Source organism: Aplysia californica, unplaced genomic scaffold (genome assembly GCF_000002075.1).
Source record: "Aplysia californica isolate F4 #8 unplaced genomic scaffold, AplCal3.0 scaffold00879, whole genome shotgun sequence".
Taxonomy (NCBI): domain Eukaryota; kingdom Metazoa; phylum Mollusca; class Gastropoda; order Aplysiida; family Aplysiidae; genus Aplysia; species Aplysia californica.
The window spans coordinates 145,899-163,718 of record NW_004798149.1 but is presented as its reverse complement, the minus strand read 5'-3'; the positions used below and the strand labels follow the sequence as shown (position 1 = coordinate 163,718).

The 17,820-nt window shown below is 38.9% G+C and overlaps 1 protein-coding gene across 1 annotated transcript in view; it reads right to left on the bottom strand.

Annotated features, from left to right (window-relative positions):
• Window positions 1–17,031, bottom strand: part of LOC101848244 (probable protein arginine N-methyltransferase 6.1) — a 27,864-nt gene extending 10,833 nt beyond the window's left edge. The window contains exons 1-11 of the mRNA XM_035972865.1: window positions 16,907–17,031; window positions 10,682–10,874; window positions 7,797–8,784; window positions 7,082–7,147; window positions 6,292–6,401; window positions 5,186–5,286; window positions 3,458–3,505; window positions 2,939–3,007; window positions 2,273–2,343; window positions 1,365–1,447; window positions 238–347 (exon numbers count right to left, since the gene is read on the bottom strand). Of these exons, the coding sequence (XP_035828758.1) occupies window positions 238–347; window positions 1,365–1,447; window positions 2,273–2,343; window positions 2,939–3,007; window positions 3,458–3,505; window positions 5,186–5,286; window positions 6,292–6,401; window positions 7,082–7,147; window positions 7,797–8,784; window positions 10,682–10,751 (1,716 nt within the window). The 5' untranslated portion in view covers window positions 10,752–10,874; window positions 16,907–17,031. The remainder of the gene's footprint in view (window positions 1–237; window positions 348–1,364; window positions 1,448–2,272; window positions 2,344–2,938; window positions 3,008–3,457; window positions 3,506–5,185; window positions 5,287–6,291; window positions 6,402–7,081; window positions 7,148–7,796; window positions 8,785–10,681; window positions 10,875–16,906) is intronic.
• Between the last annotated feature and the right edge of the window lie 789 nt (window positions 17,032–17,820).

Here is a 17,820-nt window from a genome sequence, read left to right as displayed (position 1 = left end):
TTTCCCTCATGGGGACACATGGGTGTACCCTCTGGCTGCTCATTTTCCCATTGAGTGAGAGGGCTAAGGACAACAATTTCTTCATCATTGCAGAACATATGATCTTTAAGACAGAAAAAGCCAAACTACATGCTTTTTAAAATTCTGTGCAAAGAAAAGAAAAACAAAAGGAAAAAAAATTAAACCTTAAAAGCACATCCAAAGGGGACAATCCTATTTCAAATCATCTTTACCAACCTGAATGCAATGTATTTGCTGCAGGGTCACAGTACGCAGGTCAAAATGACACAGCCGGACAGCACCGGCGAGAACAGACTCCACATCCAGATGCCGACTGTCTGCTCTCACTGCAAAAAAATTAATTAAATAAATACATTTTTTAAAAACCCGGCTAAACTCAATCATGGCATTTGCACACATTATGTAATCTATCTGCAGTGACTACACCATTTGTTGTCATGAATTCTATGACAGTATCGCCAAAAAAGCACATAAAGCAAAGGGAGAAGCACTTCTAACAAGAATTCTTCCGTGATAAAATTCTTTTAAGCGAGACTCCAAGATCCAAATCCCCAGCTATCACCTTAGTCAATTCAGAACTTTAACCGTAGCTCTTTGTTTCTTTCAAACCATTTTTCAATTTTTTTTACCAACTTAGACGTCTTAAAGTGCCACTGCTCACACTGTAATATACTGGCCATTGGCTACTAGTAACAAACCACTGTTTGGACTGGTTCTGAGGGAAATGTGCCTGACGAAGCATGTGAGGAGTTGACACCAGGAACAGAAAAACCACTTCACAGAGATGAGCCTTTGGTCCCAGTCACGGACACATATGAAATAAGCTTCCCGAGAAGAAATATAAACAGCAACTTATTTTTCAATAAACCTTGTTCTGTCATCGAGGACACCCAACTAGACTCAGAAATGTTTTTTTAGTTTTAGTAGAGGTTTTTGTTTGTTTTGTTTTTGTAAGTGTTTTACGGCGCTCGCAACTGCATTAGGTCATATGAGCGCGCGGGACACACTAAACTTTTTCAGTTGGTAGGAAATTTTGAATTTTGCCCGGGTGGCGGCCGAAGCCTACTCTTATCGATTTTAGACCACCAAGGGATCTTTAACGTGCACAACTTGCACACGGGACTTAGTAGAGGTTTTACGGCGCTCGCAACTGCATAAGGTCAGATGAGCGCCAGAAGATTAGAGCTGTTATAAGAGAGTAACAAACATAAAAAAGAAGAAGGGGAGATAAGGACGATAGATGTTTGACAGGAAAGAAGAAGCAAACCACACCAGAGCACCCGCCAACCACCCACTCAGAGAAATGTACTTAATTTTTCACACAATCAGGAAGCACAACTCACCTGTAAGAGAATCTTTGGTCAAGGGCACCAAACTCTCCATAGACACACCATACACAGTTTTCATTTGTTTCCAACTTTTCAATCTGCAAAACAGAGAGATAAAAAGAAAACTTTACCACATAAGAAAATCTACCAAATCTGCTAATCAGTCAGTTTAAAAAAAACCCTCTACCTTTCAATGAAAAACAGGAAAAGATAAGAGGTATTTTAAACAGTATAGAAATGTGTCAAAAGTTCAAAAAAGCATTCATTTGGTACCTTCAGCCACTTAATGGCACTTCTTAGTTTCAGTTTTACTAGAGTTTTTATGGCGCTCACAACTGCATAAGGTCATATGAGCGCCAAGGGGTGGATGTCAACAGAGAAGTCTTTACAGGGAATCAGGATTACTCTGCACACCTCAATAACTTCAACAGCACAGTCTGCTTCGACTATCAAGGCACCCCGGAAATTGCGGGTCACAAGAGTGTGACAAACATACCAAAGGAGTAGAGAAAATAAAGATAGTAAGGATTAGGGGAAAAAAAGCAGCAGTTCCTTGTTGCAGTTCAGGCACAGTTATGAGCACGACATTGATGAATCAGACCATTTACTATTCTACTGTGCATAAGAGCATGTTAATGTCCCCCCTTTGGGAATGGTCTAAAGACACTTGAGTCAGTTGCACCGCCCCATGGGGTATGGCACTTCTTAACGCTTAGTGATGTCCCCCACATGTTAAATTTCCATAATTATACTTTAGTCTGACACTCTTTTGATAAAACAGGGTTTCCTTATCATGATAAAAACTTGCATGAGCTTGTTGAATTTTTTTACGACCAGGCTGGTCAAGATTCCTAAAGCAAGAATTATGATTTCTTTATATATATATTTTATCCCTTTCACCAATATAAACAAAGGTAAGATACCTTTCATGGAATTCTTCATCTGTAACAGGGGCTAAGAACAGAGACGCTGAACATGGAAACAACTCTCCATCCTGAAAACAAAAAGAGCACATAAAAATTTGGTCCTGCTAAACAATCAGTGTTATCATTTCCAAAACCTTTTCCCGTTCAAGCACTAAAAAAATTTATGCGCTTACATTCAATCTGTCTCTAGTTTCTCCCACCGCATTGCCTACCGCATTGCCTCAATGGCAGGTTTAGCAATGATCAAAACAGATCACTGACATTAGACTTGTTGACTGTCTACAGCCCATAAATCAGAACATCTGGTCTAAAAAGCAATGCTACAAAATAAAGAAGGATCAAAGTTCCACCAGCATATCAGAGTGACAGGCTCAAAGGGTTAATAAACACACTTTAAAAATTATACTTCTCTTTTCAAACAAAAATTAATTATTCCTATAGAACAGCTATTCATTAGAAAAACAATTTTTTAAAAATTTAACTCATAAATATATGAGCAAACATCAAAACTAAAGTAAATAAAATATATTCGAAATAACACAAAGATATATCACCTAACAAATTCCCATCCCATATTAGGCCTAAAGGATTTTATATATACATTTTTTATTTCTTATTGTGTGACATAATGTACTAAAATAATGGCAAAAGCCAAAAACTTACCTGCTTGAGAAACTTGTCTCTACCTTTTATCACAGAGGGCAACATTGAATCATACAACAGATTAGGACCCTGAAATAAGATGCAGGAGAAAACATTAAAAAATTAAATATTTAATAAAATACAAAACATCCAAATTATTTCAATGTAGTTTTGAGACTTTAACAGTTTTTTGTTTTAGTAAACATTTTACGGCACTTGCAACACAATTAGGTCATATAAGTGTCGAAGATTAGGTGTTAAAGGAAAGTAATAAAAAACAAAAATTAAAAATAAAATAAAACAAAAAAAATCAACAATAAAAAAAGGACGATAGATGTTTGATAGGAATAAAGGAGCAAACCACATCAAATCACCTACCAACCACCCATTTTTACCCTTTTTTTAAAAGGCTATAACAAATTGACATTGTAAAGCTTCCTAATTTCGGCAAAATTATTTTAATTAATCTGGTGCATTGGGTCTGCATAAGAATGCCACATAGATAGTGGAGAAAACAAACCAAAAATAAGCTCAACTTACCATCCATCCACTGACAATTGCATCGACTTTAGCAGGAAGCTCCACTTCCTGAAAAAAAAAAAAATCACACCATATCAAGAATACCATACTCGTTCAATATTAATTAAATTTGAGTTAATATGCATGTAAAAATTAAACTGCTTTCCATTTCAATAGTTTTTTTTCTTATACTACGAAAAAAAAAACACTTTAAAACAAAACCAGTGATGGATTACTTTTGAAAATCCGCCTACGATTATGGAAAGTGTGCTTATATTTTTATTTTGGGTATTGGACATCGGACTATTGACATCACAAATTTTATTCAATTAAACGCTAGATAAAATGTTATTTTCCATGTATTTGATTTTTATTGTTTATTATTTATAGATTTCACATTTTTCTAAAAACCCTAACAAAATGGTCCTCTAATAGTTATGATACAGCTATTTAAGGATTTTATGACGTTATGGAGCAACATTTTGAAGTTAGGTGGCACAACAACAAAAAACAGGACAAAAATTTGGTCAAATCAGGGCAAGAATTGGTTCACAGTAACGGCCACTGCTCCTGAACTAACAAGATATTACAAAAATGTTTAATGCTCTGTGATCAAGAAGCAAAGCTCTTTCCTTTATCCCTAAGCCCTAAGCTCAAGGCCCTTGAAAAAGTGAAAATTTTGCTGAAGTGCTTAAAAGAGGGGGCAGACTTATCTCTAAAAACAAAAGCTTAACCATTTATTACAGTTCGGTTTTCACAATACTACTGATGCGTTGAGGTTACCGGGCCGACACAAGAGACTATAAATGAAAGTTAACATCATAAGAGAAAATCTGCCAATCGCCCACTCAAGCTTTATGATGATAATGGTGATAATAATAATAGTTCATCCATAATGAACAAATGTGTCACAACGTGGTGGAATCAGACGCTCGTCAATTTTTGGGCATGTAGAGTTATTGGTATCACCTGATAGCTTATTCACTGGCCTTGCTTCTTAATGAAAAAAATACCCATCTATCGGGACTACAAGTAGAGATATTTGCGATTGAAGGTGGGGTCACCTGGTTTCAGTGGAAAAATTAGAAAGGAAAATGACCGCCAAAGTTTGGTAACTTCAATAGCTTGAGTCCTTGAAAACTATCAAAGCACAAATTGTGTGCCTTTGACAAATGTTTATCGGTAAAATTTACACGCAAATTGGTTTTTATATTGACATAAAAGGTGTTGATCGAAAAAACAAAAAATCCATAAAAATTGCCAGACTGGCAGAAAAATGCCAGTTTCTTCTTCAATTTCCTTATTTTGACGAGCGCCTGATTTCATCACACTGCCTCACAAATGATGATCTTTAACATTCAAAAAAGAATAGAAGTTTTTGACCTTGCTTGCTACCACAGGTAGCTAGCTTGGTACAGGCAGAAAAGTAAAGGAAATAACAGAACAGAATAACTGCATGGACTGGCCTAGGTATAGCAGAATGTGCAATGCAAGCTCGCGACCCTGAAGGCTGGAGAGTTATTATACGTCAACCCGTGAGTCAGAAATGAGACCTCCAGGTTTTCCAGGTATTATTCAAAGAGCTATTATTGGAAAGTTGTAACTATGACCGTCTGATTTTAAATAGGGATTCAACTTCAAAAGAGTTTGTTTGTTTGTTTGAGCAGGTGTTTTATGGCAATATCGACTCAGTTTTGGTCATCTCCATAAGAGTGAATAAGACAAAAGGAACTACCGTTTCATACATACCTCAATTTTCTTTTGTATCACATTGATCACAGAGCCAGCTGCATTTTCCTTGACAATTTTCTCAGCATACAAAGCAAGACTGCTGGCTTCCACAGCATAAACTGAGGAAGAAAAAATGACATATTGTAGCCTGCACATGATATCCCAATGTATGCCACGCTCATTTGCTATAGTTGCAGTTTCAGTTTAGTTAAAGAGTTTTACGACACTAGTAACACAAATAGGGCATATAAGTGCTGAAGATTAGTGGTGTTACAAGAAAGTAATTATTGATATACATAACAAAATGACTGCTCGACAAAATATTTCAAACTTTCATAATTCATAAAACCATAAATGTCTGAAATGATGTAACTATATCACTATTACATGTTTGTTACTTGTTTTGAAGTCATTTGGAATGTTATGGGGTTAGCTAGAACAGTTTTCTTTCACATTTTCATACTATCTACATTGGAATACATTTACAATTTCTGAATAATAATAATAATAATAGACAGCATTTGTAAAGCGCTAATCCCCGCTCAACAGCAAGCTCTTTGCACTTCAAAATCTATACTTTTACCCAAGCTGACCTGACAGAGCATTCTGAAACAACCTCAACTTCTTGGGAAGCATACAGTGCAAGTGGCCATTTATAGGCGCTATAATATACTGATAAGATCTTGTTTTGTCAAAATGAATGTATTTTGTGTATTTAGACATGTTCATTAAGCTTATGATAGGTAACATTATGTCCATGAAGTTTTTTGTTTTTGTGTGCTGAGTTTCAAAACTCATGAAAACTCCTGCACTTTCTGGAGAATTCTTTGAAAAAAAAATTCGCTTCTTACAATTTGGTAAGAACTTTTTTAATTTTAAAAAGCATAAACATTCATTTTTTGCCAAAAGCAATCTGTAAACCAGTTAGAAAACATGAGGCAGTGCCATAGCGGAAAACACGATATTTCTGAGCAGCGTATTACCAGTAACATTATCCTAAGCGAGACACTGAGATAAACATTATCCAAAGTGACACAGATGCAAACAGTACCCTAAATGACACATGCACACTGACATAACATTATCCAAAGTGACACACACACACTGACATTCAATCAGGCTACCTTTGCTTGCACCAGCCTGCATCGCGAAATGGCTAAGAACTCCAGTTCCTGCTCCAACATCTAAGACAGTTGAACCCTGTAATCGAGATCTGTTTTCCTGCAAGGCTCTCCTGCCAAAAGGGAAAGAGGTATTAAATAAAAACTAACCCAAAATCATTCCAAGCCTTAAAAACAAAAAAAGATCAAAAGAAAAGAAATTGAAAGTAAGAAAGTAGTACCGCATGTTGAATGAATCTATTATTCAAATCAAGACTGAAGCTCACAATATAAAAGCAAAAAGTGAGCAATCAGCAAATACTTCCATACAACCTGATCTTACAACTTAATTTTGCTTTGACAACAGAATAAATGAAAACAATACAATTCCAAAAGATTTTAACTACTGTATGAGCTAGAACCAAAAATACTTGACAAACAATACAATAACGATTTTCAAAGAGGAAACAATGGAATGACAGATCATATATGAAATGAATGGAAAGAACACATTTAGTTTAATGAAACGTTAAAAAAATATAAAGTTCAATGCCTTTCCAATATAAATACAATGTGTGCCCGTTTACTAAAAGTAATATTCCTAACATAAGACCCCAGTCTGATTCAGTATCTAAACTTTTTCAAGGATTAACAATGATAATGTATCAAATATCACCACAGCAGCTGCTTGTGTGACCCCAGAAAAGGAACAAACCCTTGCATTCCATACCTACAAATAATGTTATACAAAAGCAAAGGCAAAAAATGCCATTTAATGAAAGAAACAAATATGCATGGGAAAGTTTAAACTTACCTGTATGCCAGGGTAGAAACTTTGTCATTTAGCATCTTTTCAAGTCTCTGAATGTCAGCATAGCATCTGAAATAATTATAAACTTAATCATTCAACATAAATCAAGTCTTTGAATGTCAGCATAGCCATAGCATCTGAAACAAATATTTCAAACGCCATCTTTTACACACATAAATCTTATTCCTGATCGATAGCTTGCAAATAGTGACGAGAGGGAAGTTAAGAGATTCAAAGACTGAGTCTGCCGAGTCCAAGGGAAAACAAAAAAAGCAGTATTATAAGATTTAAAGTGCCTCGAATGTAAATCAATGCTATAAAAAATATGAAACAAAAAAAATTTAAAAAACAAAATGAAAAGACTGCTTGACGGTCAAGGGCCTCCAATTACTTAAAATAACAGGTGTCCTTTCTAACCCAGAGCTTAAATTGTTTATGACAATGGTATGGAAGAGGTCTATCACAAGGACAAATTCTATTCCCAAATCAGACTTTTTTTTTCAGGCCCATTTTAAAAAAATCACATAAACAAAAGACAAAAACACATCTCCCCTTTGAACTCAAAGAAAAAAGAAAAAACCCATCTGTTTCAGAACAACTGATCGCTATTAGTAACTGTTCATTTATGCAAGGGTTTTCAAAGTTCAAAAAGAGAGACGCAGACAAGAGAAAGGAACCTGTTGTTACAATACACAAGTAAGGCAAACTTAACACTTACATTCTGTCTCGAGCACAAAATCGGAACTGCGAATCAGCAAATCCGTCTTTGCTGGAAGAAGCCACCACCAGCGGAGCGGCCATCTGTGGGCTGTGGAGAGCTGCCGGAGACAGTCCCTGCAGCATGTGTTGGTGGGGGATGAGATGTTTGAGCGGCTGAAACTGCTGGTGATGTGTCTGGAAGTGCTCCTGCTGATGTGATGGCTGTTGTTGCTGCTGCTGATGAGGATGAGCCAAGCGCTGCTGCTGCTGCGGCTGAGCACCTGACAACTGCGCCAGGTCAGGAGTATTCTGCTGGTGCATTTGCTGAAAGGGCTGATGGTGGGTGGGGAGGTGCTGGTTGTCAAAAGCATGAGTGTCTGGTTCAACTCCTAGAAGGTCGAAGTGGCCGTCAAATGGTGGTTGAAAGAAGACGGGAACTGTGGGGTCTTCAGGATTAGGATTATTAGGAATGTGAGAGGGCAGGGTATTGTCTGGTGCTGCTATCCTCGACTTGGAGGACAGCTCCGAGTGGTGTTTACGCTCCTTCTTCTCTCTTCTGCCCGCTAAACTGTGCCTAGTGGCTCGATCAGGAAAAGCCTTCCTCCTTTCCCGGTACATTGCCAGCTGAAGGAACTTGGTATCTTTTGACGACATACCTGCGCTGCCCAGCCGCCTCATCTCTTCTGTGATTATGTCCTGCAGGCGCTTGCCAATCTCCGTCACGGCCTTGCGTTTACAGGCAGCCCGCAGCAGCTGTCTCTCCAGTTTGTCGGCATCTGCCTCGTGCGTGTGCGGCTTCTCGTTGTCCTGGACGATGGTCTCCACTGTCGCATCCGTTTTGACCTGCGCTGTACACATGCGTGTGGAGCAGCGCCATGAGATGCGGTCCTTGCCCATGTGGTCTAGCCGGTACATGAAGCCATTGCGCACCAGGCTCTGCTTGCCCTTGTTGGATTGAACCATGCGGAACTCCAACCCATTGCTCTGCCCACGAATCAGACATGACTCTGGGAAAGAAAGTTTGAGAAAAGTAAAGATAAGCACATCAACACAAAATTGGTCATATAGTGCAGAGGAAAAAGCAAGACAGACAGTCAAAAACACAAGAGGAAAAGAAAAGAAGTAGGACCTACTGGTGACATCCTCCAGCCACCCACTGGGAAAGAAAAAAGGGAACTCAGTCTTGGACTTAGTGAGCAGTAATTTACTACACACCAGCATGATGATGTCCATATTTTGCCAAGCACTAGCGAGATGTTTGTATTTTCCAGATAGCCCACAACTACAAAAAGTAGCTTATAAGCTTGAATCTACAAAAACTCAAAAGATTCCGACATGTTACAAGAACAATATCACAAGCTTTACACAATCCAAGGTGCCACAGAAGGCACAAGAAAACCTGACAGACACAACATAAGCCTTGCCTGCTCAGTGCTGACACCCTCTCCCAATCATCCTGAGAACAAGGAGCATCATGCAAAGATAAACAATGATTTCCTCCCTCTCCTTTTGAAATGTGGGACAAATTCTAGTATATTAATGATTTCAAAAACGTCGGAATGGACAAATTATGAATACAGTTTTGTTCAGTTTCATTCAGAGATTCTGTGTGAACAGAATAAATCTCAAATAGAAATAGAACAGGGAAAACTATTACAATGACGACACAACAAACACGAGGTACATAATCTTTTCAAAAGACAATTACAGCCATACTGTCCTTAACATTTTCACAACACCCTTTCCTCTCCTCGTGGTATGTTTGTATGGTTTTTGTAAGTGTTTTACGGCACTTGAAACGCAATATGGTCATATAAGTGCCGAAGATTAGGTGCTACAAGAGAGTGACAAACACAAAAAAGAAGGATGGGAGATAAAGACGATAGATGTTTGATAGGAAAGAAGGAGCAAACCACACCAGAGCACCCGCCAACCACCCACTCTCTTCATGGGAAGAAGTGACGGACAAGTAAAATTTAAGTTTCACATTAATTTAACTAACTAAAATCTGCCCTAAAAATGTAATGGCAGTGTGCTGAAAAGAGGAGAAAAAAAAAAGCCTCATCGTTCCAGTACATTCCTTCCAACTCACAGAACGTTTCTCAGACAGTATTCCTTAATGAGTGTGATTGTATGAGTGTGTGTGAGATTGTGTGTGTGAGAGAGAGAGAGAGAGAGAGAGAGAGAGAGAGAGAGAGAGAGAGAGAGAGAGAGAGAGAGAGAGAGAGAGAGAGAGAGAGAGAGAGAGGGGGGGGGGGAGAGGAAGAGGGAGAGGGAGAGAGAGAGAGAGGAAGAGGAAGAGACAGTAGTAGTAGTACAGGGTTTTACGGCGCTTGCAACTACATAAGGTCACATGAGCGCGTGAAACACAAGTTGGTAGCATTCGCAACAGTTCACTGCACGGTTTCTCAACAATTAGACTTTAAAATGCTAAAATACTCAAATTCAGTGTAAATATATTTGCGATTTAAAACAACTCTTATAAATAACAATAAAATTTTTTAAAAATATGTCTCTTCTGGAGAGGTCTGAAGGATTTCCCTGTTCTAGTTTGGGTTTTATAACATATAGTTTATTGTTTTTCTGTTTTTCCCAGTGGCTCTCCAGAGAAAGAGAGGGAGGGGGGGGGGCAGAGAGAGAGAGAGAGAGAGAGAGAGAGAGAGAGAGAGAGAGAGAGAGAGAGAGAGAGAGAGAGAGAGAGAGAGAGAGGAAGAGGGGGAAAACGACAGACAGACAGACAGAGAGAGAGAGAGAGAGAGAGAGAGAGAGAGAGAGAGAGAGAGAGAGAGAGAGAGAGAGAGAGAGAGAGAGAGAGAGAGAGAGAGAGAGAAAGACAAAGACAAAGAGAGAGAGAAAGAGAAAGAGAAAGAAAGAGAAACTGGGAAGGATGAAATGTTGACGTACCACTGATAAAGTCACTACTGGCACTGGTCCCAGTCCCACCATCCTCGTTCTTACACACCGACAGCTCCATAAACAGGCCGCATACAGTCTCCCGCTAGTCCATCCACAACCAACCCTCTTTGTTGAAAATATGATCATGGGTGGACGCTGAATGGTACTAGTGGCTGACTACTGAACACGATCTGCATCACATCTGAAAGCAATTCCAGAGACTGTATTTTAGCATTATATATATTATTCCATGTTATAGAGTTAACAAGTTTGTGATTTAATAAATAAAGCACTGATGAAAGTGTAAACTCAAACAGACACTCAATATTAATAAGTCATGACAAAACTAAACTAATTACGTAAAGTGTAAAATAAAACAGTTCATCTTGAGACTTGAGATACAATTATTATATATTCTATATCATAAGATGGTTCACAAAACATCATATATCTTTAAAAAGCAAAAATTCCTTAACAACTAAAGGAAAAAAAAGGACTGACAAAAAATAAATCTATGTACCATACAGGAGGATACACTTATGTACAGATAACCACCACTCATCTATATGCAATGAGCGCATGTGTGTGTGTGTGTGCAAGTGTATACTTCTCTGAGAACGTGAGACAGAGTTTTTGCTTTACTATGACATCTACACAATTTATTCACCAGAGAGATTGTGGGAGAGGGATGCTCTTATACACACAAAAAAAGTTTTGCATTATTTCATATCAATTCATGATTAAAATATAGCAAAAAAGGAGAGACAGAAGAGAAAGAAGGGGGGGGGGGATGATAAATAGGACAGACAGAGGGAGGAGACACAGATGGATGGTAAAACATTTCTAAGTAAAAGGAATTTTACGTTTTCTTCTGACAAAAAGAGGTCAAAGACCAGCAAGAGGCAATGGGATGAAGTGACCCCAAGTGAGTATCAACTATTTTTTCATTTAGATTTTTCCACTTGAAACTAACAGATAACACTGACAGGAAACCACAGAGGATGCGCTGGCAGAACACAATCTCAAAGCGCCATATGCTGAACGGACCTCCTACATACACTAACTCACAGCCTCTATATATATCCACCACACAGACAGGTGCTCTCCCTTACGGTGTTTACCTGGTGTATAGAACGCTGGAATGTCAGCAAAATAAATTAAAAAGTAGGTACCTATACAATGAAATTTACATGGGTACAATTATATTTCTAAAGCTTGCATTGCTACCAAAAATATTCCCGTTGTGACAAAAAAGACAGAAAGAAATTCATATTTTAGTAATTCAGAGTCACTATTTCAAGGGAAGCAGCTACACTGAAAGTTACCAGCAGTTACCTGCCTGCACGCGGCGTGAGTAAATGTGAAAGGGGAGATCACATCTCCTTCCAGGAACCCAGCACAGGTAAATTATAACAAGGGAAGCAACCCTATCATTTGCAATAACCCAGGTGTAGTCTCCCTTTATACAAATGATCTTACAGTCCACAGAAAGACCTCATTGTAAATAATGAACTTTCCAATAACTCCAAAGTGACTTTTGATGCTAATTCAGAAAAGAAAACAAAACGGAAATTTGTCCTGGACATAAAACAAAAATTTTTAAGGAAGCTTTGGTTAAATGTTTAACAATTGCCCTCTTTTAGCATATTTTGAAAATGCTTACATTTAGGATGATTACTGCAGTTGCTGAATTAAACAGTTACGAAAAATTAGAGCTGGCAAACAATACATCAATAAATTTGTTTCAGTTTTAGTAGTATTTCTACAGCACTTGCACACAAATTGGTTATATAAGTGACAAAGAATAGAGGGGTTATTACTACAGAGCAACATACAATGAAAAGAAAAGATGGAAAAGAAGTCAATGTTTGATGGAAAGAAGGAGCAAACCACACCAGAAAACCCACCAACCACCCATAAATAACTTATTGAGCTCATGTGAACCTTGCTTTGTCATCAAACTAAACAAATGACATTTGCCGATCAGCTCCTTGTCAATCAGCCCCTAGCTTTTATTGATACTGTGGGTGATGGTAGGTCACTACTCATTCCCAAAACTCTTTTTTCACCAGTTTCAAGGGAATTTCATAGACACATGCCAGATATTGCACTAGTTTATTTTGTTCATGTACTAGTGGGGTCAACAGGAAGCATTCAAGCAATTCCATCATAACAATGTTTTCTTTTCTAAGATATAATACTATCGAACTAGGTTCAACAGCCGCCTGTCAAAAAAAAAATCACCTCTGTACACACAAACACATCCCACTTTCCACACTATAACACTGTCCAAGATGTCCACCTACCTAAGACAACCACTTTTTTTTTCTCAACAATGGGTGGCCGTCTTGAACAATTCTACAGTATATTTAATGACAGGTCCTAATATTCCATTCGAAAATTGAAAAAGCACACAAACAAGTTTATATATAGCTATATATAGAAGAAAGGAAATGTTCCAGCGTTTCTGTTTTTAAAGGTCAAACAGTGGCCCTATGAGATGCAAGCACTGGTAGTGGTAGCATTAGTCGATAAGTTGGACGGATGCACGCTATTATCAGAGAGGCTAGGATAGCACTTGAGAGCCCCCCTCCCTCATCCTCTCTCCGCAAGTAAATTCCTGTATGACAAAATTTTGTTCTGGCTCCCTTGCGATTACATCTTAGGTTCGATAGTTTTTACTGCAGCTGCAGGCAGCAGATGGCCTGTCCTAGAACTAGAACTCCCTCTCCATGGCCTTGGCATAGCCTGCCAAAATCAAATTTTATTATAATGTCATGAAAATCTGGATCTTGATTTTGCTAAGATTTAACCATCATACATAATGTCCTGACCAGAGCAAAAGAGGACAAAAGTCAACAATATCAGTATGAGCATAGAATGCATTCATGATTTTAAAATCCAACTGAATTCTTCATGTTCAAGTTTGAGACGACAAAAGACAACCTTCCTCTAGATCCAGACAGCTTGTTCGTTTTCGTCTGACCACATAAAAAAAAATTCAGAGCTCATTTAGTGATTTACCTATGCCCATGAAACTTTGTGCATGGCACTTCTGCAGGCCAGCGACTAGACAAAAATCTTTTTTTTTAAATCTTGATCGAGTAACAAAAAAGTTTTTCTCTTTGGGCCCTATATCAAAAACCGCTCTTTCGATGCATACACTACACGTAACACTTACACAGATCACTAAAATAAATGACTTAGAGTAACCTTGCCTACAAATTGCTCATCTTGAAACAGCGACACCATCCTACCCCCATATTTCAATGTAAGATCGTAGACTTCATCCCACAGCTGTCTAGACATCTCCATGTGAGTCACGAAAATTACTCATCCCGGTATTCTTTTACTTTCCCTCCCATGGAACTTTATCTCACTCAGCCTAATTGCGTAGTAATTTTCGAGCTTTGGACCAATCGGATGTGTGTGTGTGTGTGTGTGTGTGTGTGTGTGTGTGTGTGTGTGTGTGTGTGTGTTTCAGAGGGATCCCCCTGAAGTAAGACAAAAATCTGGGGGGGTCCAGTTTTTATCTTATAATTTGATGTTTTACAGTTACTTTAGGTTTGAAATTTTCTTGAAAATAATAGATTTGCTACAGTTTTAGTGGCTATATGTGTGATCTGCAGTTAATAATACTGCAGTTTGACCCTCAAAGCAGTGCATCTGTGAGCGAGAGTGAAAGTAAAAATCTACCCTCACCCTTGAATCATGTTTCTTAGCTTAGGTGAGTGTTAAGGAAAAATATGTTTCAACTTTTAAAGTAAATGTTTTAGGTGTATGCAGTAGATCCCCTATTGTTTTTTTACCCACATTAGTTTAGTTACCCAACGCCCATTGAGGGATCGACAAACCCATTGCCAACCGATCATTGCCTGAAAACAAAAATGCGTTTTGAAGATGGGAGTCGGGCAATCGTTTTGTTCCACAATGGTTGCTCTGCACCCTCAATCTACCTAGCCCCACCTATCAAACCGAACCGATCATGCCAATATATGGGCACCTCCTAGACATAGTTATCTGTTTAAGTTAGGCTTACATCACCATCAAGGAAAACGTGTTGGAACCTTAGTTAAGCTTGCAGTCAGTGACCTTTTAGAACTATAAGCCTATCTATGGGTATGAATGGGCTTTTTTAGATTTGTCAGTGTTGGCAGTTCGTCATTGAACTTTTGGTACTACTTAAGAATGTGGGTCCCATTAAATGATAAAGCCTACGAAGTGTGGGTTTTGGCTCCACCAACAATTACTTCTGGTTCTAAACTATTACTATTTTATGTGCGTGTTGATATGGAGAGATAATTAAATTGAGATATCAAACCTGATTGCAAATAATCAAATTATGGTCAAATTCAGGGAGCCCCCCCTCACCATGTTTTCGTTAGGTCAGGGGCTGCTCATTTCATTTTGCAAGCTATTGAAAAATAACAGCGCATCTCTCGCTCTCGTTGAGATAAGCCATACGATTATTCAAGTTAGTATCGACATCCAGTTCTCTGTGTGTGGATGATGCCAAGCCTAAACAGACGGAACCCACATTCTAGTAGATCTAGATCTCTAGTAGTTCCGTTCGTAAAAGTCCACCACCCATTTGTTTACATCCAGAGAAGAAATCCGGAAGTCTTGATGACCAAATAGGCAACACAAAGAACAGGAAAGAAATCTAACAGCAAAACATCAAATTCTGGTAAATTTCAGGGGGGCAAGCCCCCTGAATTTTCCATAAAATTACTACTCTTGACTCTTGAGGCCCAAACCGGCGAATAATAATTGGGGAAGGGAACTGCCAAAAAAGGATAATTCTTTGCTTGAATTTTGATTTTCTCCTCAACGATTACCTGGCAATTCAGGGTTTCTGGCGTTCAGCTGTGGACTTAAACGAACGAAACTACAAAATCGCCCAGCTTTGGACTTAAACGAACGAAACTGCAAAATCACCGCCTACCCAACTTTTACACCTGTGTACAATATATATATGCAAAAATCTGGAGAGATTGAACAGAACAATCTCGTTTTATAAATTATGCTGTCAGACGAAAGTGAACAAAAGAAGCTCTAGGCAGGCAGTCTGTCTCAGTCGCCTGTGGACTGCGAGATTCTGGGCCTAGCAAAATAGGCAAGGCAAAGGTCCTAAATTAGATCTAGATCTAGATCTAGGCTACTAATCTAGATTTCTAGATCTAAATCTAGATCTAGATTCTCACGATCTAGATCTGGACTCAACAATGATGCTGAGTCTGAGTAGGCAGCATTACACAAGGGTAGAACCATATTAACGCCCGACACCGACAATCAGACCAGACCCGCCGTTTTCCGTCGGGTTCGGCCGACCATATAAACACCGGAGTTTGGCTGTCAGACACCGCCCTGTTGTAAATATGGCGTGAGGTAGAAGAAGAAAATTGTTGTTGTTGTCGCTTTTGAGACGCAGACAAAAAAGGAAAACCAAGAGAAGAAGAGTTTCAGTTCATCCTATCCAAAGAAAGTGTGATACTGATACACTAGATGTGAATTTCATCATTTGTTTCCGCAGTTGTTGGAAGATAGTGAAAAATTCCAACAATATTATCGCATGAAACATAGCAGTTTTGATGAACTGCGAGAGATATGCAGAGCTGACCAAGTACTGCTAGAATTCTGTGTAGTGTTAGCAAGGCGGGAAAGGGGACACAACTATGCAGAGATAAATCATTAAAATTTCCTCCCATCTCGCCCGACGGACCGTCTTCGCATGTCTGACCGGGGACGACACAGAACGTCGGGCGTCAGTATGGTAGCCGAAACCGTTTTTTGTTACCTTCCATTACTAAAGACCCGGTGCGCTTTCTTTTGAGCCCGAAGATGGTCTGGTCTGACCGTCCGGGTCCGGCGTTTTAATATGGTTGCGGCCTTTTATACTTATCTTATACGGCACGGGGTTCCCACTACACACTACACGGCTAGATCTAGATCGGGCCGATTGCCCGACTCGATCGCCTGAAACTGAAAACAAACACGTTTGTTTTTGAGGCGATCGAGTTGGGCCATCAGGACAATCGGCCGATTCCATCCGTAGTGGGCACCTCGTATTAGATCTAGCCTTTGGTCGGAGTAAGCCTACACTCTAGGCCTAGACTCTAGGATTTTACTCATATCGTAGACGACGTGTTGGTAGACTACTTGACTACTAGATCTAGACTTAGGCTGAGGCTGAGGCGTCTTTTAGGGGCAGGGAGACAGATCAAAATGACTTACTCGTTCATAAGGGGGAGTTAGGGATGAGCTCTGTCGAAAGAAGGCCCGAACACCAGGCCTTCAAACAGCGATGACACACAACGGTAACAACAGACAGGGCGAAGAAGACATGAAACTTGAAAACAAACTGCAACTGCAGTTCGATAGTTGCCAGGTACAGGATTACGCGCCACATTTGAAAGTCTCTTGAAAATAGTATACACGTTTCCTCATTTTTAGTTAAGAAAACGTCTTATGCATTATGATATGAGCTAGAGTTTTGAAATTGCAATAATTCAACCCGAAATTGTTTAAAAATTACGTAATAATCAGTATCTGAACATTTCTCAACCAGTAGGCCTAGATCTACATCTCAGAAAGTTACAGTTCAAAAGACCAAAAGCCATATCAATCAACACGACCATTCAATGCTCTCATGAATGAATTGTCTATAGCTATGTGTGCGTACATGGATTTAACGCTCCTATCAACACTTTCGGGTTATTAAACAGACGGAACCTCCGAAATTAACGTCCATCTCCAATAGAACAAAGACAACTGGGTTGAAAACCTTGAAAACTCCAAAAAACGAACCGAGTTCAAGAACACCATGTCAAAGATTCGAACCAGGGCCATCCTGGCTGTAGTTCAGCAAGATATTGATTGAACTATTGCTTTGTTCATTTTCGTCTTACCGCAGTGAGAACTAAAACAAGATAAAATCAAAGAACTCTGTTCAGTCTTCTCAGATCTTTGCACACAGGTCTAAAAGTTGGATGACCAACAGAATCAAAAAGCCTGACAAGTTTACAGCATTCTCCTAAAACATTTTTTTTTTAAATTGACAAATGTTCATCTAGAAATCTACATTACATTTTAATGCACGTATAAACGTGTGTACATGATGGAGTCGCTTTCAACTCACCTTCCCCTCA